The 27689-nt window shown below is 47.0% G+C and overlaps 1 protein-coding gene across 6 annotated transcripts; it reads right to left on the bottom strand.

The window, feature by feature from the left end:
* On the bottom strand, positions 1-26892 carry sys1 (SYS1 golgi trafficking protein). Of its 6 annotated transcripts, XM_038802962.1 has the most exons (6): positions 26349-26774; positions 25956-26229; positions 20827-21143; positions 17469-17536; positions 17231-17249; positions 1-1173 (listed from the first exon to the last, which is right to left on the bottom strand). In XM_038802962.1, exons 3-6 carry the CDS (start codon positions 20992-20994, stop codon positions 940-942), a joined length of 489 nt encoding a protein of 162 aa, XP_038658890.1. In that variant the 5' UTR covers positions 20995-21143; positions 25956-26229; positions 26349-26774; the 3' UTR covers positions 1-939. The 6 variants fall into 6 exon arrangements, with proteins under 6 accessions (XP_038658890.1, XP_038658891.1, XP_038658889.1 ...); XM_038802963.1 differs by lacking the exons at positions 25956-26229; positions 26349-26774 and adding an exon at positions 26810-26892; XM_038802961.1 differs by lacking the exon at positions 25956-26229.
* Between the last annotated feature and the right edge of the window lie 797 nt (positions 26893-27689).

The raw sequence follows: 27689 nt of genomic DNA, 5'->3' as shown, positions 1-27689 counted from the left end.
TTTGAGCACTGCAATAGATTTATTCCTCAATGACTTTTAAACAAAATAGAGATTAAGCTGTGTACCCTGCCAATAAAATACTGTACAAACGTGATGGACATCAGTCCTCAAGTCTAGGACCAGCCTTTAGTTTCAAAGTGTTTTTACCATTTTATTACTAAACTATTTTACACCAATCAGTAGATATATCTCAATATCAAAACAAGGATGCTTAATCTTTGCTTAAAGTCAGACACACCCAGTGTTACAATAGGTTCCACGTGATGACTCACATAGTATTCCTTACCTTTTAAAGTGTCAAATCGATGGTTTGAGACATAGATTTTAAGTTGAAAGATGCTCAGCGTGTGTAAGGGTTCGATGTCCAAATTTGAAGGGCATTTAGATTAAGAAAGAAAACTAAACCAGTGTAAAATTTGGGAACATTCCAGCTAGTTTACAAGAAAAGGATTGAAGACACTGGGTAGGCTGCACAACAGGGTCTTTCACCACTGATGAAGGGTAAAAGCAGATTTCTGCAATAATTCCAGCTTGCTGTACTCTCAGCAAGTCTGAAAGTCTCATTCAATCCACATCCAGCTTAGTTTATAAAACCACCAATATCTTTGTGCAAGAGCTCTGTCACCAACCTCCGACTCCCTGCCAACCAAAGCTATTTCCAGATTATGAATAGATACAAGCTTAGAGAGGCTTATTTAGAAAAAAATGCAACCTGCAAACCATTTTCACTTTACATATCAGGTTATATAATATGGTGACCAAAACAAGAATTCGAGGTGGTCGTATGCTGTGCACAAAAATCTTGCAAACATTGAAATAAAATATTTAACATTGCAATCTATTTTAACACTGGTCGTTGGGACAGTTTCATTCACGATTGGACAAATCAGAGGTGCTGAGTGCTTAAGTCGCACCCGATTCTGCACAATGTGTCACAGGTTAGATTTGGGCCCAGTGTTCACAGGGATGGCCCTCAGTTCGGTCCGCATGCACAAGTACTCCCCTATCACAGCCATCAGTGCAATGCACACAATGTTCACCAGCCACCAGCTGAGTGCTGTGGGAAAGTGTAAGTTGTAGATCCAACAGCCCATAAAGTGGAAGATGTGGATGGTCACAGTAAAATCCAGACACTGCTTCCCTCTTCGGATAAAATACCACAATCCTAGTGCACTGGTGAAGGAAACAAGGAAAAAGGTCATTAGATGCACTATTTACTCACAGCAGCCGAACATTTAAAAAAAATTCCAATTAAGGGGCAATTTAGCATGAGCGATCCACCCATTTTGGGTTCTGGGAGTGAGACCGATGCAGACATGGGCAGAATATGCAAACTCCACATGGACAGTAACCCTGGGCTGGGATCGAACACGGGTCCTCAGCGCCGTGAGCAGCAGTTTTTTTACATTGCAGTGTTAATGTAAGCCTACTTGTGACGATAATAAAGATTATTATAGGTGCTGTCTTTTCAGATGAAATATCAAACCTAGGTGTGCCCTCTTTTTTTGGGTGTAAAAGATCTGATGACACTTTTGAAGAAGAGCAAGGTGGGGATAATCAATTATCAAATAAAACAAATAGTTTGGTCATGATCACACTGTTCACTGCCAGTTTGCTGTGGGAGCTAGGGGTGTGTGAAATGCAGCACTTTCTGACTAAATTTTAAAACTACTTTCGGGCAGCACGGTGGAGCAATGGTTAGCATTGCTGCCTCATGGCGCCGAGATCCCAGGTTCGATCCCGGCTCTGGGTCACTGTCCATGTGGAGTTTGCACATTCTCCCCGTGTTTGTGTGGGTTTCGCCCCCACGACCCAAAAAAAGGTGTGCAGGCTCGGTGGATTGGCCTTGATAAGTTGCCCCTTAATTGGAAAAAAATGAATTGCGTACTCTAAATTTTTTTTTAAACTACTTTGTAGGCTATAAGACACTTGGCACATCCTGAAGTGGTGAAAGGTTCTGTTTAAATGCAAATCTTTCACTGTTATTCTCTGATGGGTTTTTATGCTCACTGAGATGAAAAAATGGGGCATTCCCCATCATAGACACCCCGGACCGTCTGCATCATATTTCTAGCTTACTGAGTGTTGCACCAACCTGCGTGAAGTTCCCTCCATTGCAACAGTGTGTCATTATTCAGTATCCTTCGAGGCCCTTTGACAAACTGTCAATGTAGTGTCAAATTCAGATAATTTTGTTGTGGGCCATTTACACTCACTAGAAACTGTCGTCACTTGCCAAATTAATTTCATATAGGATCCCTGCAGTCTGAAAGGAGAGGAAGCTATCTCTGTACATCAGTATGACCTAGTTTCAAACCCAGGAGACAAGGGTGAGTGGATAGTTTCTTAAGAAACAGCCCATCATTATCCTTAGCTCTTAAAAATTTCAGGGACAACAGGCTGGGGTCAGCAGTATAGGTGTCATGTTACTGGATTAGTAATCCAAGTCCTGCATTAATGCGTTGTAGTTCACATCCCATCAAATCAACTAGGGAATTTAATAAATCTGGACTAAAATATCAATCTAATTAATAGTGACCATGAAACTAATGAATTTCCATTCTTGGTCTGGCCAACATGTGACTCCAGAGTTGCAACAATGTGGTTGACTTTTAAATGTGGTCCACAATAATAATAATCTTTATTGTCACAAATAGGCTTACATTAACGCTGCTATGAAGTTACTGTGAAAATCCCATAGTCGCCAAATTGCGGCGCCTGTTCGGGTACACGGAGGGAGAATTCAGAATGTCCAATTCACCTAACAAACACATCTTTCGGGACTTGTGGGAGGTAACCAGAACACCCGGAGGAAACCCACACAGACACAGGGAGAAGGTGCAGATTAACCACACACAGTGACCCAATTCATTGAATCTGGGTACCTGGAGCTGTGAAGCAACAGTGATAACCACTGTGATACTGCCACCCAAAAATGGCCTAGCACGCCATTCCATTGTTGTTATTGCTCTAGGGCAATATGGGATGGGCAATAAATGTTGGTTTTGCCAGAGTTGTTTAGATGTGAAGATGAATGTAAAGAAAATTGTGGCTTTTTTTTAGATCATGCATCTGTGATAAATGCAAGAATTTGATATATATATTGTTTAATATGAATCTGGTGCATTAATGCCTGGGTTAGGGTGTTTTTGTATCTGCTGCTGTAATATTTTATAAAAATTCTGGTTTAAAAGGAAAGCAAACTTTGTGGCTGCAGTGGGTAAATATGAGATCATTATTCTTTAAAGTCATGCTTATGTTTACAAGGAGAGGTCTAATGGGTTTCTGTTATGATTTCTGGTGAGTAGATAATTAAAGACATTGCATTTAAAGTAATTAATTTATGGGATTTGAGCGGGATAAATATATGGTATTGGGAGGAGCCAGGTCTGTGGCAGTCAGTTTTGAGTTAGTTTCTGGAAGCTGTGATGAACAATATCTTTTGCAAAGCCTGTCAGGTTAAGCTGTAGTCTGACAGACAAAAATCTTTAGGCTGAGGACTGCACGGTGGCGCAGTGCTTAGTGCTGCTGCCTCACAGCGCCGAGGCCCCAGGTTCGATCCTGGCTCTGGGTCACTGTCAAGTTTGCACATTCTCCCCGTGTTTGTGTGGGTTTTGACCCCGCAACTCAAAACCCCAAAAATGTGAAGGGTAGGTGAATTGGCCACGCTAAATTGACGCTTAATTGGAAAAAATGAATTGGGTACTCTAACTTTATGTAAAAGAAAAATCCTCAGACCGTTTCCTGACAGGATTTCTCTCTCTCTCTCTCCAAGCAGCTTTTCAAAACAACTCTTTATCCTGAAGCCGCCAAGTAATTCTGTATTTGCTAACGTTGGTTTCAGGGCAGCACGATGACGCAGTGGTTAAAACTTCTGCCTCACGGCACCAAGGACCTGGCTTCGATCCCGGGTCAGTTGTGGAGTTTGCACATTCTCTCAATGTCTGCGTGGGTCTCACTCCCATAACTGAAGATGTGCAGGGTAGGTGGACTGGTCACACTAAATTGCCGCACAATTGGAAAAAACAAATTGGGTACTTTAAATTTATTTACAGGTGTTTTTTCACCTGTAATGGGTTTTGCTTGATTGCAGATAGAGAAGGTATCAGCTAGAATGTAGTATTTCCTTTCATTTAATCATTAAGCATCGTTTAACTCGTAATTGTAAGCTATATTTCTGTGATGTTAAGGTTGTTCAATGCTATGTTTTTAAAAGTATATATTTTTATTAACAGTCTTCAATTTATACAATACAAAAATAGAAACAACAATAAAAACAGCAAAAGAGAACAAGCTAATGTACATAACCCCCTATAAATAGAAAACAAACCCCCACTTCAAACACGGCAACAACAACTCTTTCACTCCCCCCCGCCCACCATCTCTGAAATAGATGATAAATTGTCGTCAACTCCTGTCGAACCTATTAATTGCCCCCCTCACAGTGTATTTGACCGTCTCCAGGTGTAGAAACTCCATTAAATCACCTAGCCAAGCCCAGGTGCTGGACAGAGTTGCCAACCTCCATCCCAGCAGGACTCGCCTCTGAGCAATCAACCAGGCGCAGGCTAAGACATTGCTCCTGCAAATGTCTGCAGCTCCGGTGGGTCTGATATCCCGAGAAAGCTACTAAGGGACAGGGTTCCAATCGATGTTCAGAATCGCCGACATGGTGCTGAAAAAGGAAACCCAGAAACCCACAAGCTTGGACAGGACCAAAACTCGTGCGTATGGTTTGCTGGCCCCCTCGCACAACACTCGCACCAATCTTCAACCCCACAAAGAAGCGACTCATTCTCGATCTGATCAGGTGCGTCCTAAACATGACTGCGGATCCAGCACAGTCCCACAAGGATGTGGTGTTCACCCTGCCAAGGGCTTCACTCCACACCTCCTCCTTCAATACGGGCCCCAACTCCTCTTCCCACTTGGTTTTCAACCCCTCCACCGAGACCAAACCCTCCGCCAGAATCCGTCCATATGTTCTGGACGTACTACCCTCTTCACCCCGCACATGAAAAGATCCTCTCTGTCAAAGAGGATGGTGGTGCAACTGGGAATGCCACGAGCTTTCGTGTCACAAAATTTCATACCTGAAGGTACTGAAACGGACCCGAGCTCGAGAGCCCAAACTTCCCTTTTAGTTCCTCCAGGCTGACAAACCGTCCCTCCAGGAATAGATTACAATCTCTCCAGCACCTTCCCCATCCCAAACGTGGCATCCAGTCATGCAGGTTAAAACAGGTGGTTGGCACAAATAGGAGCTAGCCTTGATACTGACCCCAATTTGAAATGCTGACTGAGTTGCCTCCATATTTTAAAGTGGAGACAGCCACTGGGTTTGACGAGTACTTTGCCGGGGCGAACAGAAGAGAAGGTGTCACCGGTGCACCCAAACTAGTCTCCCTACACCACTCAGACTCCATCGGCACCCAGGTCTCCACATCATCCCAATGTCTTCTTTGCATTAGCCACCCGGTATAAAACATCAAATTCCTCAGAGATTTGCCCACCCATATGAAGGTTGACATTAACTGTTGCACCCCCCGCACAAAAATAATTTGGGAAGACAAGACACTGAAATAGAAACAAAAATCTTGGCAAACTGTTCATCTTAAATGACTGGTCTCACCCTTCAAGGACAATGACAAAGTCCAACCTTTGTAGGTCAGATTTGCCCTTCCTCACTAGGCTGGCATAATTCAACTTACGGAGTCGGGCCCAATCTGGTGCCACCTGGACCCTGAGATATCGGAAACTTGACCTGACCAGGCCAAGCAAAAAGAAAGTACCTGGCTTCCAGTCCCTCGGTGCTGATTGTTTTTTCTCCAGATTTAATTTTAGTATCCTCATTATGTCCCCCCATAATAGGCACCGGGTCTTTACATATAATAAAAGATCAGCAGTATACAGGGACACCCGATGCTCCACCCCGCCTCTTAACAATCTCTCTCAACTTGCCCGAAGTTCTCAGGGCAATAGCCAATGGCTCACCTGCTAACTCAAACAGGAGGGGAGACATAGATTGCTTCTTCGTCACGCCGGAGCAGACCGAAGCCTTCGTCCCCCGTGCAACTGAAACTGCCAAGAACCTTAGCGTGTACGTTAAGCAGTGAAGTAGGATGATACGACCCGCATTCCTCAGGATCCTTGTCCTTTTTTGGAGAAGGGAGAGGAATTACTGCCCAAGTGTCTTAGGAAGGGAACCCTGGGCCAACAAGTCATCGAACATCCTCAACAGCAGAATCAGCTGGTCCATGAACGTTTTGTAAAATTCCACAGGGAACTCGTCAGACCCAGGTGCCTTCCCTGTTTTTTTATCTGTCCTATCGCTGTTCGGACCTCCTCCGGACCCAACGGCGCCTCCAACCCTTTGCGCATTTCCTCGAGTCCCTGATTTGGACAATCTCCTGAATGGCCGCTGCCGCCATAGCTGGTGAGCCAAAAGACGGCTGGCTTTCTCCCCATATTCATAGGTGATTCCCCATAAGTTTCGTAACTGATGCATTGCCCTATCAATAGACAGCAGGTCAAACTACATTTGCAGCTTTCTCCTGCTGGCCAGCAGTTCTGGGGTTGGGTTACTTTGGTACCTACGGTTCATCTGTAAAATCTCTTCAACCAACTTCTTTTTTTTTAATAAACAATTTTATTGAGGTAGTTTTTGGCTTTCTAAACAGTTACAGACATCATCAGAAAGGAAGCAAAAAAGGCAAAAATGTGCAAACATCCACGTACTTTCAATACTTCCATCGTAACATATTGCACAAGCCCGCTCCCCTCCCACCCGTACTACCCGCCATATTTTCCCTCCTACTCTACTCTACCCCCCCCCCCCCCCTCCCCCCACCCCCCTGCTGACGCTCACTCTCCCGCAAAGAAGTCAATAAATGGTTGCCACCTCCGGGTGAACCCCTGCACAGATCCCCTCAAGACGAACTTAATTTTTTCCATCCCCAGGAAACTTGACATGTCCGCAAGCCACCACTCAGTCTTCGGGGGCTTTGAGTCCCTCCACGCCAATAATATTCGTCGCCGGGCTATCAGGGAAGCAAAGGCCAGCACATCGGCCGCTTTCTCCCCCTGGACGCCCGGGTCTTCCGAAACCCCAAAAATTGCCACCCCTGGACTCATCACCACCCTTGTTTTTAGCACCTGGGACATGACCCCCGCAAATCCCTCCCAGTACCCCCTCAGCTCAGGGCATGCCCAAAACATGTGCACATGGTTCGCTGGTCCTCCCGCGCACCTAGCGCATTTGTCCTCTATCCCGAAAAATTTGCTCATCCGAGCCACCGTCATATGGGCCCGGTGAACGACCTTAAATTGGATCAGCCCGAGCCTTGCACATGTCGCGGTCGAGTTTACCCTACTCAGGGCCTCTGCCCACAGCCCATCCTCCATTTCCCCGCCTAGCTCCTCCTCCCATTTAAGTTTCAGTTCCTCTGTCTGGGACCCTTCCTCCCTCATGAGCACCTTATAAATACCCGAGACTCTACCCTCCCCTTCGTCCCTCCCAGAGACTATTCTGTCTAGGATCCCCATTGGCGGGAGGCGCGGGAAAGATGGGACCTGTCTATGAACAAAGTCCCGCAGCTGTAGGTATCTAAAATCATTTCCCCCTACCAACCCAAATTTCTCCTCCAAGCTCCTCAAACTCGCGAAGCTCCCTTCCAGGAACATATCACCCACCCTTCCCGCCCCTGCTCGCCGCCATACTCGGAACCCCCCATCCATACTGCCGGGGGCAAACCGATGGTTGTCGCAGATTGGCGCCCAGACAGACGCCCCCATCTCCCCCACATGCCTCCTCCACTGGCCCCATATCCGCAGGGTCGCCACCACTACCGGGCTGGTGGTGTACTTGGCCGGCGGCAGCGGTAGAGGAGCCGTGACCAGGGCTTCCAAACTGGAGCCCCTGCACGAAGCCGCCTCCACTCGCTCCCAAATAGACCCCGTACCCACCATCCACTTCCTTATCATAGCGATGTTGGCCGCCCAGTAATAATTGACCAGACTCGGCAACGCCAGCCCCCCCTCGCTGCGGTTCCTCTCCAACATTGCCTTCTTCACCCGCGGAGACTTTCCCGCCCAGACAAAGCTCATGATCAGCCCGTTAACTCTTTTGAAGAAGGACTGTGGGATAAAGATCGGGAGGCACTGAAAAATAAACAAAAATCGAGGGAGGATTGTCATCTTTACAGTCTGCACCCTCCCTGCCAGCGACAGCGGGAGTGCATCCCATCTCCGAAACTCTCCCTTCATTTGCTCCACCACCCTGGCCAAATTTAACTTATGCAGCCTGCCCCAGTCTCGTGCCACCTGGATTCCCAAATACCGGAAATTTTCCTCAACTAACCTAAACGGTAGCCCTCTCAATCTGTTCTCCTGGCCCCTTGCCTGTACCACAAACATTTCACTCTTGACCGTATTTAATTTGTATCCTGAGAACTGGCCGAACTCCCTCAGCATTCCCAGTATAGTTCCCATCCCGGCCACTGGGTCCGACACGTACAGGAGCAGGTCGTCTGCATAAAGAGAAACCCTATGTTCAACCCCGCCCCTCACCATCCCCTTCCAACCCTCTGCGGCTCTCAGCGCAATCGCCAGCGGCTCTATGGCCAGCGCAAACAGCAGCGGGGAGAGCGGGCAGCCCTGCCTGGTCCCTCGGTACAACCTAAAGTACTCCGACACTTCTCTGTTGGTCCTGACGCTGGCCCTCGGGGCCTGATATAATAATTTGATCCAATCCACCAATCCCTCCCCGAACCCAAACCGTCCGAGCACCTCCCATAGATATTCCCACTCCACCCGGTCAAAGGCCTTCTCGGCGTCCATAGCCACCACTACCTCCACCTCTCTACCCGCCGGGGGCATCATTATCACATTAAGCAATCTCCTCAGATTGGCCGCCAGCTGCCTACCTTTCACGAACCCCGTTTGATCCTCCCCACTCACCTCCGGTACACAGTCCTCCATTCTACCCGCCAGTACCTTTGCCAGGAGCTTGGCATCTACATTAATCAGGGAGATTGGCCTATAGGACCCGCACACCTCCGGGTCTTTACCCCGCTTTAATATCAGAGATATGGTGGCTTGTGACATTGTCGGCGGCAGGGTCCCTCTGTCCCTTGCCTCATTGAAAACCCTCGCCAAGACCGGGCCCACCAGCTCAGAGAACTTCCTATAAAACTCTACTGGGTATCCATCCGGCCCCGGGGACTTCCCCGACTGCATGGCCTTTAGGCCCCCCAATACCTCCTCTACTCTAATCGGGGCCCCCAGCTCTTCCACTCGCCCCCCCCCAACTGTTGGGAATGTTAACCCATCCAGAAACCTTTTCATCCCCTCCGGTTCTTCTGGCGGCTCCGAAGTATACAGCTTACGATAGAAGTCCCGGAATACCCTATTCAATTCTGCCGGATCCTCCACTTTGTGCCCCCCCTCGTCCCTCACTCTACCTATTTCCCTGGCCGCCTCCCTCCTCCTAAGTTGCTGCGCTAACAGTCTGCTAGCCTTTTCCCCATACTCGTACACCACTCCCCTCGCCTTCCTAAGCTGTTCCACGGCCCTGCTCGTGGATAGTGCCCCCAGTTCCGCCTGTAGCCTCTGCCTTTCCCTGAGTAAAACCTCCCCCGGGGACTCCGCGTACTCTTCATCTATCCGGCCCATTTCCCTGACCAATCTATCCATCTCTGCCCGGTCTGCCTTGGCTCTATGGGCCCCAATTGAAATCAGCTCCCCCCGCACTACTGCCTTTAGCGCCTCCCACACGGTCGCCGCTGAGACCTCCCCAGTGTCATTCACCTGCAGGTAATTTTTTATACATTTCCGAAGCCTCTCGCAGATCCCCTCCTCCGACAGCAGCCCCACATCTAGCCTCCATTGCGGGCGTTGATAACTCGCTCCCCCGAACTGCAGGTCCACCCAATGCGGGGCATGGTCTGAAATAGTAATTGCTGAGTATTCCGTGTTCTTTACCTCCCCCCTACAGTCCCTGCTTAGCACAAAGAAATCTATCCTGGAATATACTTTGTGGACGTGCGAGTAGAACGAGTAGCCCCTTCCTGTTGGCTGTCCCTCCCTCCAGGGGTCCACTGCCCCCATTTGCTCCATAAACCCTTTCAGCTCCCTTGCCATTGCTGAGAGTCTACCCGTTCTGGGACACGACCGATCCAAAGTCGGGTCAAGGACCATGTTAAAGTCCCCTCCCATTATTAGCCTGCGAGAATCCAAGTCCGGGATCTTCCCCAGCACTCTTTTAATGAAGTCCACGTCATCCCAGTTCGGGGCATATATATTCACCAGCACCACTCTTCTCCCCTCCAGCCTGCCCCGTACCATCAGGTATCTGCCCCCCCTGTCTGCGGATATGCCCTCTGCCTCAAATTGCACACGCTTGTTGATCATGATTGCCACCCCTCTGGACTTCGAGTCCAAGTCCGAGTGGAAGACCTGGCTAATCCAGCCCTTCCTTAGCCTGGTCTGGTCTGACACTTTCAGATGTGTCTCCTGCAACATAATTACGTCCGCCCTCAGGGCCCGCAAGTGCGCGAACACCCGCGCCCTCTTAACCGGCCCATTCAGTCCCTTGACGTTCCAGGTGATCAGCCTGGTTGGGGGGCACATCCCACCCCCCCCACCCCGCCGGTCAGCCATAGCCTTTCTCGGGCCAGCCCCTGACCCGTGCGTCGCGCCCTTCCTGGCCCGCCCTATAGCTGCCTCCACCCTCGACCTCCTTTCCAGTGCCTATTTCAAGTCCCTCTCCCGTCAGCAGAACAACCCCCCCCTCCCCTAACCCCATCCCCCGATACCCCCACCCCTGCCATCTACTGGCTGTAGCTTTCCCCCCCATCTGACTTCCTTGACTAGCCAATCTGCTAGCCCGGTGACTCAACACTCCGGCGCCTTCCTGTCCCATTCCCCTTGTTTCCCCGCCCTCCTCCCCACCCACTGGGGCAAGCCGGCTCCAGTGTCTTCCGCGAGCTGCACAAAAAGCCCAAACCGAAAAGAAAAAAAAAAGGGAAAAAACATAGAAAAAAGAGAAAAAGCACATAAATGTCCATGAACAAAGGAAAGAGTCTCAAATGTTCCGCTTGGCCCCATTGGCCCAGCAAACCGTTGAGCAGCAGTCCAGGCACATTCGGCGTTCCTCCCCACAGAAATCCTCGGGCCCTAATTCGCGTCCTTGGGGCCTCCTTTCGAGACCAGCCCCAGGTCCCTCACAAAATCCATCGCTTCTTCGGGCTCGGAAAAATAGTGGTGTTGACCCTGGTGCGTGACCCATAGCCGAGCTGGGAACAGCAGACCAAACTTCACGTGCTTCTTGAACAGCACCTCCTTGACATTCTTAAAGGCTGCTCGCCGCCGAGCCACCTCCTGGCTTAGGTCCTGATAGATGCGGAGCACACTGTTATTCCACGTGCTGCTCCTGGCGCTCTTTGCCCACTGCAGCACCCGCTCCTTGTCCACGAACCTGTGGAACCTAATCACCATCGGGCGGGGGGGTCCGCCCAGCCGCCCCTGTCTTGCCTGCACCCTGTGTGCCCCCTCCAGCTCCAGCGGTCGCGGAAAGGCTTCGGCCCCCATCAGCTGCTTCAGCAGGTCTGCTACAAACGCTGCAGCATCAGCTCCCTCCGCCCCCTCCGGGAGGCCGACCATCCTCAGATTGTTCCTGCGGACTCTATTCTCCAGCTCCTCCACTCTGTCCAGCAGTCTTCTCTGCCGCTCTTTCAGGCCGTCCACTTCTAGCGCTGCAACCGTTTGCGCATCCGCCTGCTCCTCCACCGCTTCTCCCAGCTCCTTAACTTTAACATCCTGGGCGTCCAGCCTCTGGTTCAGCTGATCCACCGCTTTCTGGATTGGGTCCAAGCTGTCCCGCTTCAGCGCTTCAAAACTGGACTTCATTACCTGGAGCATGTTATCCAGCGCCAGCTGGATTGCTGAGTCCGGGTTCCGTGTGTCCGCCATCTTAGGTCCCAGGTAATTTTCTTCCGGTCCTTGTCTCTGTCCCTTTTTCTCCTTCTTCTTCTGCTTTCTGGAATCCCGCTGTTCCATATGCCGCAGCCCGCTCCTCAGCGCCTCCGCTGCCGCTTTCCTTCGCCCAGCTCCTTCAATTTTACCTCTTGGGCATCTGAAGTGGGTCCAAGCTGTCCCTCCTCAGCAACTCCACACTTTTTCTTTTTCCCTTTGTCCTGGAGGAAGGAAGGTCCGTGGGTCCGCCATCTTAACCTGCAGGTCAGCTTCCTCCTTCTCTCTCTCTCTCCTTCTTCCTCACCTGCTGGCCTCCACACTTACATCCTCTGCAGCCCGCTCTCCTCCTCTGTTCCACGCAGCCTTTCTGCCGCCCCTGTGGTCCCGCTATCGCGGGGAAACAGCTGTTCCAGCCGGCCGGAGTGAGAGCTCACCGAATGTGCGGCTCACTCGGACATCGCCGCCACCGGAAGTCTTCAACCAACTTCTGGCGCTCCTCCCTATCCACGTGTGCCTCGAGTGAAAAAAATCTCCCCTCTAATCACCACCTTAAATACCTCCTGTAGAATAGAGAGCAAAACAATCCCATTCCCGTTTAATTCCACATATTCATCTCTGGCTCTTGAATCCTACCTGCAAAACCCAACGTTCGCCAAAAGCCCCATATCCAACCTCCATCCTATACGCTGCGCCGGGCCTGCTTCCAGTACTAAGTCTATGAATTGCAAAGAAAGGTCTGAGAACACTATGGCTGAGTATTCCGTCTTCCTCACCCTGGAGGAAGAGACCTGCCGATCACAAAACAAAATCTATCCTAGAGTTCAGCCTGTGCAGTGGGGAAAAAACAAAAACCTCTTCCTCCTAGGGTATATCAACCGCCAGGGATCCACTCCCCCTGCCACCTCCATGAATGACAAAGTGCCTTTGGCACCCCTGAAGGGGCCATGGATTTTGGCTTGGATCGATTAAGACACAATTTAGATCTGCCCCATAATAAGTTGCTGAGTATTTAGATCTGTTGGCCTTCAGGCCTTGGCCGCCTCCCTCACTCTCAAACCCACCCCCCCTTCTGTCTAGAAACTGAAAACTTCACACACCGTGTCCAAAAACTTCCCCAACAAACCCTTCCTGTCCCTCTCTTAAGTCCATTCGACCCTCTTCAATTGAGACCCAGTGCCTTCTCCTCAATAAAGGTTTCACTCTGCTCTGGCGTGTCGTGGAAACAATCTTTTGACTCTATCATGACTTGCAGCCTTGCCGGGTACGTAACCTCAAACTGCACACCTTTATATAACGCAGCCTTCGCCTTGATAAAGGCCGCAAACCTCTTTGCCAGTTTGTCTCTGATGTCCTGCTAAATTTGTCCGTGTTTCCCTCCCAATGTGATTTTTCTTGGCTCACTCCAGGACCCGTTCCTTCCTCTGAAAACTAGAAATGAATTATCACCAAGCCCTCCACTTCCTCCGGCAGCCCCACAATCCTGAGATTTTACCACCTCGACCTATGCTCCCAAGTCTTACATATTTGCTCTCAGGCCCCTGTTCCTTTCTTCCACGAGCAGCAACTTTGCTTCCAGTGAGGCGAGCTGCCCTTTCTGCTGCGACAAGGCCTCCTCCATACCCTTCAACATTTCGCCTTGCTCCTACACAGCTTTTGACATCCTTCCCCACTGCGCTTGGATTTGGCCCAATGCTTCCTCAATGGTAGTGTCGAAGGACCCCCTCAACGTCTTGTCTTGCCGACCAAATTGCTTACCAATTTGCTTCCCAAAGTTTTCAAACTCTTGCGCCATCACCACAGTCAGTGTGTCTACCATGATGGGTGCAGGCGCCTCCGCCATCTTTCCTCCTTCCGACTCCTTCGCCAGGCTATTCACCCCTTCTGCCTCTTCCAACAAAAGTTTTGAAATAATTCTGCCAGTAATTAATCTGTTCGGCAGGCAGCGTTTGACTGCAAAATCTCCCCGAATATCAGGCAAAAGGCTCATAAAACCAGGACCCAGGAGGGAGCTACCTTTTGTGCAACTTGCTCTCACGTGATGTCACTGGAAGTCCTAATACTATATCAATAATAAGTTTGTTTTAATATACCATATCCCTATTTATTTGTGTGGAATCACTCATGGAGCAAAGTTTCCTTTCCTCACTGCTTTCCAAATTTAAAAAAAGTATTAACAATTCCTGTCCGGTATCCTAGCAAATATTGCGGCCTGGTCCGGGATTATAACACATCCTTCCTGAGTATTTTACTAAAAGTAAATATGAGCACAAGATTCAAAGTAGCAGAAATGAGCTAGATTGGCAAAAATGATTATTCTGTTATTTAGTTACATTTGCTGGCATTTAACAAGCTATTGGCTATCATTCTCATTTGAAGCAGGTGTACAGGCTGTGGCTATCATGTAAACCTGCCTTTGATATCATTTTGACATTAGATGGCACATTTACAGGTAGAATTAGAAGAAACAAAAGAATTTGTTTTGCTAAAGCAGCTTTCATCACATCAGGATGTCCAAGCCTTTCACTTCCAACAAAAGAGTTTTGAAGTACCCATTGTTGCCACATAGCAAAAGTCAGCCCAATTTAAGCATAGGAAGGCCTCACAAACAGCAATCAATTAATGTTGGTTAAGGTTACATATTGGGCCATGACATTGGGAGAATGCCCTCACTCTTCTCATGCCAATGTAGAAGATCCTGCAAATGCGTTTTGAACACAAACAAGGGCTGGGATTCTCACCTACCCAGCGGGGCGGGGGGTCCCAGCGTGGTGGGAGTGGCGTGAACCACTCCAGCGTCGGGCCACCCCAAAGGTGCGGAAGTCTCCACACCTTTAGGGGCCAAGCCCTAACCATGAGGGGCTAGGCTCGCGCCAGAGTGGTTGGCGCTCCGCCGGCTGGTGTGGAAGGCCTTTGGCGCCATGCCAGCCAGGGCCAAAGGGACTTCGCCGGCCGGCGGAAGTCCGCGCATGCGCCGGAGCGTCAGCGGCGGGACAGCCGGAGAATCGCCCGGGGGGGGGGGGGGGGGGGGGTCGCACGTCGACTGGCGCAGAGCGATTCCCGCCCCCCGCCGAATCTCCAATGCCGGAGAATTTGGGACACAGCGGGGGGGTCGGAGAATCCCGCCCAGGGTCTCAGTTCAACGCCTCATCTTCGAGCCTGCAAGTCAGGGAGTCAACAGTGCATGTCGGACAGCATGGTGGCGCAGTGTATAACACTACTGCCTCACGGCACCAAAGTCCCAGGTTCAATCCTGGCCCTGGGTCACTATCCTTGTGGAGTTTGCACATTCTCTCCGTGTTTGCATGGGTTTCGCCCCCACAACCCAAAGATGTGCAGGGTAGGTGGATTGGCACGCTAAATTGCCCCTTAATTGGAAAAAATTAATTGGACACTAAATTTATTTTAAAAAACAGCGCATTGTCAAAGAAATGAAATAAGAGATTCCAAACACAAAACTGAAGATTAACTGAATGACATTACAAAATTCAGGGGAATTTAAGAGCGTCTTTCTGTGCTGTAAACCACTATTCCTCTATTGTCCATAACTCAGAAACTATAACATTAGAGTCTCATTTCACAGAATTTAAATCCAATATCCTGGAATCTTTCAATTTTGGTTAATGTTGGCACGTCTGGTCAGAGATATCTATTAAAAAGTACACCTATAGCTTCTCGGCCTTTTGGCGAAGATGAGCACAAGGTCAGGTGTAATGCTTGGATCTGGTATGTCTCTCTTGTGGAGACCATGAATTGGATTCAATTTGAATTGGTTGTTGGAGCAGGTAAGGAGCTGGATTAGGGGTGTGCCCCTGTCCACACTCAAGCTCTGGCTTTGTAACTCTGATAAAGTAATAATAAAAAAGAAAAAGTACATCTACATTGTACAAAAAGGAGCAAAGAACAAAAGAACAAAAAAGTACAGCATAGGAACAGGCCCTTCGGCCCTCCAAGCCTGTGCCGACCATGCTGCCTGTCTAAACTAAAATCTTCTACACTTCCTGGGTCCATATCCCTCCATTCCCATCCTATTCATGTAATTCTGTAATGCAATTCTGGTACGGTGTTGTTGATGGCAACTCAGGTATGTTGAATTAAAAAGATAAGAGTTTTAACTAGCTGCATTAGTGCCATTAATATAGTGAAGTTGCTGAAGATGCTTCGCAAAAGTGCTATCAATCAAAATTTGACACTGAGCCACATCAGGTGATATAAGGACATATGATCAAAAGCTTGTGCAGGTAGGTTTTAAGGAGCGTCTTTAAAGAGAGGCAGGGAGACAGGGAAGGCAAAGAGAGAATTCCAGAGTTATGGTCCAGGCAGTTGAAAGCATTGCAGCCAACGATGAAACAATGAAATTAGGGGACCTGCAGGAAACCAGTATTAGAGCAGTGCAAAAATCTCCAAGTAGTGTAGAGGGTTAGATATTAACAGAGATTAGGCCATGGAGAGATTTCAAAATAAGGATAAGTTTAAAATTGAGTTACAAGACCAAGAGTCAACATAGCTGAATCAGCATCAGGGTGATGGGTGAATGGAAGATAGGACACAAGCAGAGTTTTGGATTGATTTGATTTTATGGAGGGTAATATATTATTAAGTACCTATTATTCTGCTGCGCTCATGTCAACTGAAGGTCACTGGATTTCTCTGCATTGTTAGAGGTTGATGGTTCTTATACAGATCAGCACAGCAGTCAAAGACCTGACTTGCTTTTAGAAAAAAAGTCATTGTAAATTATTTTCCTTTTTTGCTGGTTGGCAACTTCTCTAAATTATGTGAGTATTTAAAAAAACATTTTTTTTTTTTTTTTTAAAAGTGCTCAATTAATTTTTTCCAAATAAGGGGCAATTTAGTGTGGCCAATCCACCTATCCTGCACATCTTTGGGTTGTGGGAGCGAAACCCATGCAGACACGGGAAGAATGTGAAAACTCCTCACGGACAGTGACCCAGAGCCGGTATTGAACTTGGGAACTCGGCAGCGTGAGGCAGCAGTGGTAACCATTGCGCCACCGCGCTGCCCCCGAAAAAATGTGAATAAAAAGAGAGCCAAACAAATAGGCTTGTTAATAAGCTTAAGAAGGGAAGACAGAGCTATCACCATCTCTGTAGATATCCTACTTAAAAGTAGGTTTAAAAGCAATCAAGTGAGCTAGATTGATTACTTTTAACCTACTGGTCACTTTGTTCTCATACAATGTACAGGAGTGGCATTGGGTAAATTACTCCCATGGAGAGTTGACGCAGACACAACTTACTGAATGGCCTTCTTCTGTGCTGTAAACATTGTGATACGTCACCACCAGAAAACCAGTCAAGCATAACGTCAGGGAACCATTGAGAAATTAAGAGATAAGATTCAGCCTTTTTAATGTGATCCAATTGATATCTTCTAAATTACATTAGCAAGTCACTACCAAGACTTTAACTGAAACACTCCATATACCTTGTTATTTGATCTGCTACTGTCTGAACACTTCTAATGTATGTACTCACCATGTGAGTGAATTGAGGATGAATGCCATCATCGACAGCCTCCCCTGAGCCGTGGAGAACCCCAGCACCTAAATCACAAACAAAATGGGTGAGCGTAAACAGAAAATTAAAACAAAGACATCACCTACAAAGATCAAACCTCTATCCAGGACCTTCCCAATACAGCACATGCAACAAGACCACAGGTCTTGGCAATCAGGCAGCATGTACCAGCTCACTTCAACACTCAACAATTTGATGCTGGTTAGAAAGAAAAGGGAAAGGAAAAAGAAAAAACTAAAGACGCGGGAGGGGGGGCCCATAGGAATGCGCAACCTCGGACGGCATGTGGCGCAGTGGCTAGCACTGGGACTGCAGTGCTGAGGACCCGGGTTTGAATCCCAGCCCTGGGTCACTGTCCGTGTGGAGTTTGCACATTCTCCCCATGTCTGCGTGACTTTCAACCCACAGTCCAAAGATGTGCAAGTTAGGTGGTTTGGCCATGCTAAATTGCCCCTTAATTGGGGGGAAAAAGTAAATATATTTTTAAAAATGGAATGCGCAACTGGGAAGGGGGGGGGGGAAAGAGATGTGAAAAGGCTGGAGGGACACATAAGGGACAACATGGGAGGGAGGGAGGGGAGAGCCCCCCCTCCCCAAATCACAGTGGAAGCACATCAGAGGTTGACGGGGAAAGAAAAGGGGGGGATAATAGGGTGGAAATTTTTTAAAACGACTGGGGGGGGGGGGGGGGGGGGGGGGACCAGACAGGGATGGGTAGGACCACAGGCCAAGCCAGAGGGCGGCAGAATGTAAATAGGGGAAATTAAGGGAAGGACATGAAAAACCTTTCTGTATAATACAGTAAATAAACACAGCCAAGTGTACATAACTGTTTTGAAAATGCCAATAAAAAGATTTTAAAAAAACAATTTGATGCTGATAACAAGGTTTACCACAGAACATATTAGCTGTGTTTCAAAAGGTAATATGAATTTAAAAGAAAGGGGGCAAGTGTTTGTCTCTAAAAAGGACATCTGGACATGGAAGTAATTAAATTAGACTTCAATTGAAATGTGGATATGATTTGTGCTTCTTCCCAATACACATGGTACTCAAAACGCAATGCTATCTCCCTTCCTGGCTCCAGTTCCAGGACACAGTTCAATCTGATGTGCTATGCATCAGTATTGAATGCAACAGTGCAGATTGGAAAAATATTACAGTGCAAAGGCTCAATGACAAAATGGTGATTTAAAAAAAACTTAAGGAGTTCTTCAAGTGCAGGGGAAGTTTTGTACCTTTGCTGCCCTTGACCAGCAGTTTTGAAAAAGTGCAGGAACAAGGCCTAGAGATGGTCAAGTTTGCAGAATCCTACTTAAATGTAGAGTAAATGATAATTCAAACAGATCACTGAATCTGGTGGTCTTGTTGCATGGTGCTGTCACTGCAGAGCATAATGTGAGTGTACAAAGTTATCAAAGTGTTTCTCTTTACAGGGGCTAACTGACCTACTGAGCATTTCACATCTCTTCTGTTGTAGATTTTTATGAAATCCTTTAGAAAGTTACAATTAACTGATGTTTGGTAACAGAAATGTGTAGCTTGCAAAGTGTTAGTGAGTTCACAGTTGGGGGGGGGGGAAATCTGATTTTAAAATACATTTTAGTGTACCAAATTCATGTTTTTCCAATTAAGGAGCAATTTAGCGTGTTCAATCCACCTAACCTTGCACATCTTTGGATTGTGGGGGCGAAACCCACACAAACACGGTGAGAATGTGCAAACTCCACATGGATAGTGACCCAGAGCCGGGATCGAATCTGGGACCTCGGTGCTGTGAAACAGCAAGGCTAATCCACTGCGCCACCATACTGCCCTCAGAAATCTGAAATATAATAGCGCCTTCTCAAAGTTTGAAATAAATTATCTGCACTCTTTATTTGGACATTATAGATTATACTGCAACCCTCCCCACATCCAAGACTGGATGACTGCTCAGAACCAAGCTTCAGCCTTCCACATTCAGCTATTATATCTGTTCCCAATGATGCAGTTGTCACCTTTCACAAAGTAAATGAAGGGGGTGGGGGAGGAGTAACAGCTAGAGTTCCGATGTTGCTTTACTATTGGATAAAAATTCATTAAAAGCCTTATTGGCATTGGTCAGTAATTTCGCTACCTCATGAGAAACAGAAAGATTACTTTTAAAAACTATGTTGAAGTTGTTACAGTTTGGAAATAATCAGAAGGTCCACTATAGGAAACACTATCTGGCCCAAAGACAAGCCATCTCTCATCCACAAAATAACATCTGTCATTTGATTAGCACTAGACTTGTGCGATTTCCCCCAATTTACAGGTGTTTCCTTCTCAGCATTTTGATGAACTGAACAGTGTCCAGAAAGCCACCATGTCCTCAATAGCCAGAGAAGAGCAAATTTGAAACAAGGGCAGAGGATGTCAGAATAACTCAACAGGTCTGGCAGCTGATTTTCCTTAGAGACTTTTCAGCATCCTCTGCTCGTTTCAGATTTCCAGCATCTGTAGTATTTTGCTTATTTTAGTAGCAAATATGAAATGCCTTTATTTGGAAACCATGTGGCCAAATTTGTTGTTTTGTCTCAGACAAACCTACAAAATAAACTAAAACTACCCGCTCACTCCCCCACTGCCCCACCAACAATCATGTCAGCATCCTTCCATCTGTTAAGATGATGGATTTGCAACCAGTCGATGAGATCTGTTGGGAATGAAGCACTTGTCCTGATGGCTGAAGAGACCAATCTATAAGAAACAGGTTCTGTGTATGAAATGGTTATCAGGTTGTGGGTTGTTGTTTTTAGTGGTGGCTGCTGAAAGTAACTGGAGCCACTGATTGTCGTGGTGGGACGGCTGGCCCACAGGTGATGTCGCCATTTCTCTCCATTGTCAGCTAGTGTTACCCAGGTGTGAAAGATTGATGATTAAGGCCTTCATGGGATGCTTGCAAGCATTCTTGAAGCAGAACTTTGGGCATTCTACTGGTCTTCTGGCTCCAACTACCTCTTACACAATGTCCTTGGGTATACAACCTTTTTCCACCCTGGAAAGCCAGCTTCTATTCCTGGCTTGGAAGCTGAAATGTGAGGAGTATGTATCCTGGGATGTACAATGACCCACTTTCCACAGTAAGTGTTTGCAAGACGGCACTGTCCGTGAACTACTAAGGTTTAATGTCGGCGTTGCTGCACTACAGGAGACTGACTGGAACATTTTATTTCACCTTCCTCCCAGAAAGTAAGATACATTCACTGTGTTTCTATCTGCAGAGGATGGAGATATTTTTGAAGAGACTGCTGCACGAAATAGCACATAGCACAAAAAAACTTTTATTTACCTCATAACTAAACACTTGATCAAGTGAGCGACTGTTCTGTACTAGGCTGTCCACGACAGCCAACCAAATGCCGAGGAAACTGTAATAGATACACTGCATCAGGATAATCTGGGATATGATGAGAATGGGATCCCACACATAACTGCGGAAGTGCCCAGCCATTCCCATGGAACACTTTGCAAATTGCAACCAGCAGCGAGAACAACCACTCTCAGTCTTCAGTTATCAGGAACATGATGCTCACTGGAGCAAAATGCAGGAGAAAGATGCAAAACACCAGGGCACCAGAGTCCAGAACAGAGATGTGCTCAGAACACCTGGGGAGAAAAAAAAAGAAACATATAATTCAGATGGAATGTCAATATTACCATGTCATTCATGTGCCAGTATGATAATCAAAGCTTCCTGGAAAGAAAAAAAGTTAGCAAACTATTTCTGCACATGGAGAATAAGCGTGCATCAATAGAAGTAATGTCAGGATAGCTGCAAGTCATTCAGCCCCTTGAGCCTGTTCCACCATTCAGGTCGATCCTGGCTGATTTGTACTTCAACCTCACTCAGTTTTGATGCACTTACCCACCCACCAAAAAATACTATTGCTCTTCGTCTTTTTTTTAAAATTTAGAGTACAAAATTCATTTTTTCCAATTAAGGAGGCAATTTAGCGTGGCCAATCCACCTACCCTGCACATCTTTTGGGTTGTGGGGGCGAAACCCACGCAAACACGGGGAGAATGTGCAAACTCCACAAAGACAGTGACCCAAAGCCAGGATCGAACTTGGGATCATGGCGCCGTTGGGCAACTGCTCTTAGTCTTGAAAACTTTAGCTTTCACAGCCTTTTGGAGAGGAGGAGGGATAAGGTAAGGTAAGATTCCAGGCTCCACTTCTAAATGGCATAATTCCAATTTAATTATGCTCTCATTCTACCAGAGCTGATAGTTTCAGTTTCTCTGTATCTATCCTACTGAACCACCATTTTAAGTAACCCAATTAGATCATCCCTCAACCTTCAAACTCAAGGAAACCTGAGGCAAGTGCATTATGTGTCTTCAATTTAACCCTTTAAGCATCTGTGTCATTTTGCTGAATCTGCGTTGTAACCCAAGGTCAATATATCCTCTCAACAGTTCTTCACTGTTGCTGTGCTCGAGGGTCTGGTATTGGGACTTTAGCCTGCAACCTTGTAGCTCAGAAGAGAGTGTGTAGTCAAAGATTCATTCAATCATTACTTCAACACACATTGAAAGCATGTTTTTTTAAAATTATACTTAATTCTAATCATCTGAAATTTGCTCTTTTCCATTTTTACAGTAACATATGACTGGAATATAACTGATAAACAAGAGCAAGATACTGATGCTGGAATCTGAAATAAAAACAGAAAATGATGGAAAAACTAAGCAGGTCTGGCAGTATCTGTGGAGAGAAAATAGTGTGAACATTGAGTCCATATGACTATTTCAGAGCAAGATGCTGCTGACAACTCATGACCTTGAACATGCAGACAGTAAGAAATTGCCATTTTTTCCTCAGTTGCTGGATCAAAATCTTGGAACTCCCTTCCTAACAAGCACTGTGATTATGCATGTTTCAAAAGTATTGCAGCAGCTCACCGCCACCTTCGCAAGGGTAAATAGGGGTGGGCAACAAATGCTGAACTTGCCAATGATGAGCACACCACACAAATTTTTTTTTAAAACTCCCTTAGTCAATGGCTTCAAATATCAGTTCTGTTTAAAGGCAGGAGCACATGCATCCCAAAACTCTGCACTACAATCAGCAAAACTGTTCACTGAAATTCAAGCTGGCAATACTGAAATCAGACACTAGAATTCACAGTAGACAAGATACATTACAGAGCAACGAGCTGAACAGAACAGAAAGGCAGCAGGAAAGTTGCAGTTAGTTCAGTTTGGCTTGGTAGTCAGGGGTGGAGACACTATATCACTGCTTCAAAGCAGGTCAACTTGGAAGGAGCATTGAGTGTTTGCAGTTGGACTTCCAAGAGCAGCATGGAGTGGGTGAGAGGAGAAAGAAAGGATATAGCTGCTTTAGGTAGCCATTTCCCATGGTAATTGATTGTGCAGCCTTTTAGGATATTTCAAAATTCTTCCACTAGTCATCGCAATTCTGGATGCCAATAATGATGTACAGGCTTTTCAGGCACTCAACCCAGATACAGTGCTATCTTTTGCATATTATCACAAATGTATTGCCATGTTCAGACATTGGTTATTCTCGGAATTGCCGTAAGTGATGGAGGCGGGAGAGAAGTCAATAGATTGGGTATTGTCGTGATTTTTGCCCTGTTGTGCCAGAGAGCTTATCTTGAAGTTCGAGTTGGAACCCTTGTACCCAGATGCCATTTCAGCAAATGCCAAAATATTATAGTAGAATCCTTACAGTGTATCCTTACATTTGGCCTATCGAGTCTGCACTGACTCTACGAAAGAGCACCCCACCTAAGCTCACTACCCTGCTTAATCCCTGCAACCCCATAAAGTCACCTCACCATTGGACACTAAGGGGCAATTTTACATTGGCCAATCCACCTAACCCGCTCATCTTTGGACGGTGGGAGGAAACAGAGCACCCGGAGGAAACCCAAGCAAACACGGGGAGAGCACGCAAACTCCACAGTCTATTAAATTACATCTGCAAATTGCAATGTCAAGTAACATTCACAAGCAGCCACATATTTCCTGAACAATGATCGACCTTCATATCTCTAAAATTAGAAGTCAAAATTTAGACTCCTTCCATAGCGAACTTTCATTTGAGATCTGGCTTCAAATCCACATTTCTTGTCTGCCCCCGAATAATTCTTGCCTCCCTTACCTCAAAAATCTAAGTCAGCCTTGAACTTAGGAATTTTCATCTGGTTATTTTGTTGAATCCTGCATTTTTCTGACGAGATACCTTATTTCAGAATCTGCAAGTACAGCTGGATCATGGTTAAATGAGGTGGAGAGTTCCCTGTTCAACTAACTGCATCACAGTCCCAACCTCCTGCACAATGTGCAGCTTTTCCATGCCAGCCATCCTTTGCCACAATCATAAATAATAATAATCTTTATTGTCACAAGTAGGCTTACATTAACATTGCAATGAAGTTACTGTGAAAAATCGTGTGAGCCAATAAATCAGGATTGAGTGCCACAAGGATCAGTGCTGGAGTTTCAATGTTGCATATTATGTAACTACGTATTTTTTTTTGCAAAAATATATTCATAAAATCTGAGACATTACAAAACCATTACAAATTGTTACAACAGTAAAGTGCAATGATGCATTTTGAGGAACTTCAATTCAGTCATTTCATACGTTTCAATATTTTCATTACAGGGAGTACAATTTTTTTCAAACTATATACATTGGTCATATTGCACTCTCCGGTGCTTCAATACAGTCCGAAGGGTTACTAGCCCCATGGTCTACATTGGCTGAAAGGCCTTACAAAGTGGTCTTTCCCCATTGCACCTTGATGCAAGCATCCCTCAGCACGTAGAACTGGACCTTGCAACATCCCAGTCTACAACACTCAGTTGGAGACAATTCTTTGCACTGAAAGATCAACAAGTTTCGGGCAGACCAAAGAGTATCTTTCACTGAGATGATGATCATCGAGCAGAGCTGCTTGGGATGATCCTTGATGAATACCATTGCATCTCTCTCCAGACCTCTTTTGCAAAAGCACATTCCAGCAACACCACGGTAGCACAGTTGCTTCGCAGCTCCAGGGTCCAAGGTTTGAATCCCAGCTTGGGTCACTGTCTGTGCAGAGTCTGCACGTTCGCCCCGTGCCTGCGTGGGTTTTCTCTGGGTGCTCCGATTTCCTCCCACAGTCTGTGCAGGTTAGGTGGATTGGACATGCTAAATTACCCTTGATGTCCAAAAAAGGTTGGGTGGGGTTACTGGGTTACGGGGATAGGATGGTGTGGGCTTAGATGGATGCTCTTTCCAAGGGCTGGTGCAGACTTGATAGGCCGAATGGCCTTCTTCTGCACTGTAAATTCTCTGATCCAATGATTCACAACGAGGTGTGCAACTGTCTCTTTCCCGTGCAGGCACTTGGAGGGCAGCGTGCGGTGATGCAGAGACTTCGGGCGTGATAGGGGAGTGCCTTTCTCACCACCAGCCAAGCTAGGTCTTGGTGCTTGTTTGAAAATTTTCCTTTTCCACCAGGGCCTCAAGGAAGTTACCTGCAGACCACTGCTTGATTGCCGAGTGATCAAAGGTATTTTTCTGAATAAATCTTTCCACAATGGACAGGTGACATAGAACGGTCCAACAACCTGGAACATTCCGTGGCAACGTGGCCAGAATCACCAAGGACAGGTAGAACCTCAGTATGTCATGACATTTGGTGCTGGCATACCAAGGATCTATGCACAGCTTGATGCAGCCGGACAGAAAGATGGCCATCAGGATGATGGCGACATCGGGTACATTTTTCCTCCCTTACCCAGAGACTTACGTATGGTGTCCCTTCGGACACGATCCATCTTGGATCTGCAGATGACTCGGGTGACTGCTGTGGCACAGGATACGGATATGGGTCAGACCTGCATCATGTACAGCAACCACAAGAGTACCTCACACCTGATGACCAGGTTTTTGCCTGCAATGGTGGAAGCTTTTCTCCCATATGTCCAGTTTCTGCTTTACCTTGGCAACATGCTCCTGTCAGTTTTTGGCACATCCGAACCACATCCATCGCACCTTCAGGTAATCTACCTGACAGTGAAGGGGACAAAGGACCGGTCAGCACAGTTCCCAAAGAACACGGCCTCGCTGTAGCCACAATTTACTTGGGCTCCGGAGGCTAGTTCGAATTGCTTGCAGATGTTCATTGGCCTGCACACCGACATAGTGTCCGAGCAGAATCTGGTGATATTGCTCTAAGTAATTAGAACTGAATGTCCAAACGGGTCCTTAGGCCAGAATGTTGCTTGGTTATTACAGGTAACACCACAATATTGCAAACATATTCTTTACTCAGTGGAAATATTCCAGGACAGATTGTGCCACCTGTAAATAAAGCTGTTGATCATTTGTAAAGTGTTAACCACACAAACAGAAAGCTATCTATTAATGTTGCCAAAATTGTTAGGCTCATTATTTACCTAATCAAACACTTTGAACGGAAAAAGTAAGGCAGTGAAAGTAGTGCTTCATTAAAGAAAAAGACAATGGACATTTAAAAGACGATGAATAAAATGACAGCAAATCTTCATAAAATAAGAAATACTGTTGATCAATTAGGCACCTCAAGAGGCAGAAGATAAATCTTTTCAACTGTGTTGTACAGTCAGTGCTGGGGGGGGGGGGGGGGGGGGTGGCGCCTCCACACCAGCCCATACGAAGAAATGTTAGGAGAAGAGCAAATTACGGCAGATGCTGGATTGGGAAACAAAAAATTGCAGGACAATCTCAGAAGGGCTGACAGCATCTGAGGAGAGAGAGAGGAGCTAATGTTTCGAGTCTGGGTGACTCACTGCCAAAGATTTGACACTAACCTGGGGAGGCCCGACCAGAGTGGCTGGGGCAGCTGAGTCCTGTCACTGTCCTGCTGCTGTGGGCCCCCCGAGTCCTGGGAACGGTAGTGGCCAGGCCCACTTTCTTGGGCCAGGGATTGGGGAGGAGGGGTCTCTGCTCGCTCGGGCCGGGGATTGGGGAGGGCTCTCTGCCTTCTCGGATCGGGGGTCTCTGTCTTCTCGGGTGGGGGTGACTGTCCCTCGGGACGGAAGAGGGGGGAGGGGCTTTCGGATCTTTCAAAAGCGGCGACGCGGCTCAATCCGGGTCCGCAGGGTGAACACCGGGACTACTTGATGTCACATCCGGTGCGACCTGCTCCTTCCCCTCCCACCAACCAACCAACACAGCAGCGTCCACAATCCTGGCAGACGGCGGCATTTTTAAAGTCAGAACAACGGGAGGGTGGCGGCGCACTGCGCGGGGAGGGATCCCACCAACATACCGCGTGAAAACACCAGCAGACCGACTTTTAATCCAATTGTTACGTCAACAAAACTCTCCCCACAACATAAATTCAAAATGGCGACCATCGGTTACCATGGAAACACTTTAAAGGGACAGGAAACTGTCTCCAAATCTCTGGGCTGGGGGTGTATTCGTTCATACATAAAAGTATATACACTTACCATAACATTGGCTCCGTTTGATGCTTGAGACAGATATTTGTTTTTTTGAAAATTTAGAGTACCCAATTATTTTTTCCAATTAAAGGGTAATTTAGCATGGCCAATCCACCTAATCTGCCCACCTTTGGGTTGTGAGGGTGAGACCCATGCAGACACAGGGAGAGTGTGCAAACATCACACAGACAGTGACCCAGGGCTGGGATCGCACTGGATCCTCGGTGCCATGAGGCAGCAGTGCTAACCATTGTGCCACCATGCTGCCCATAGAAACAGATATCGTTGCCAACATCTGACATTCAGATTGTGGAGGGGGTGCAGCGAAGGTTCAGCAGACTGATTCTGGGATGGCAGGATTGTCATACGAGGAGATTGGGTCGACTGGGCCTGTAGCCGCCAGAGTTTAGAAGAATGAGAGAGGATCCAATCGAAACGTGGACAGGCCAGAAGCAGGGATGATGTTTCCTCTGGCTGGGGGTTTATAACAAGGGTTATAAACAGAATATGGGGTGGACTATTTAGATCTGAGATGAGGACAAACCTCCACACAGAGGGTGGTGAACCTGTGGAATTCTCTGCCACAGAAGGCTGTGGAGCCAAGTCACTAAACAAATTTAAAAAGGATTTCTAGATTAAAGGTGTCGGGTATGGGCAGAGCACTGGAGTATGGTGTTGAGATAGAGGATCAGCCATGATTGT

This window comes from Scyliorhinus canicula, chromosome 7 (assembly GCF_902713615.1).
Source record: "Scyliorhinus canicula chromosome 7, sScyCan1.1, whole genome shotgun sequence".
NCBI lineage: Eukaryota > Metazoa > Chordata > Chondrichthyes > Carcharhiniformes > Scyliorhinidae > Scyliorhinus > Scyliorhinus canicula.
This window is presented reverse-complemented; position numbering and strand designations above follow the sequence as displayed.

Bases quoted from the DNA above. Each gene is read 5' to 3' on its own strand.
- sys1 (XM_038802963.1), bottom strand. From the start codon at position 20,994: ATGGGAATGGCTGGGCACTTCCGCAGTTATGTGTGGGATCCCATTCTC. The intron at 17,537-20,826 runs GTAAATAAAAGT...TTTGTGATTTAG, and splicing joins ATCAAGTGTTTAGTTATGAG to GTGCTGGGGTTCTCCACGGC.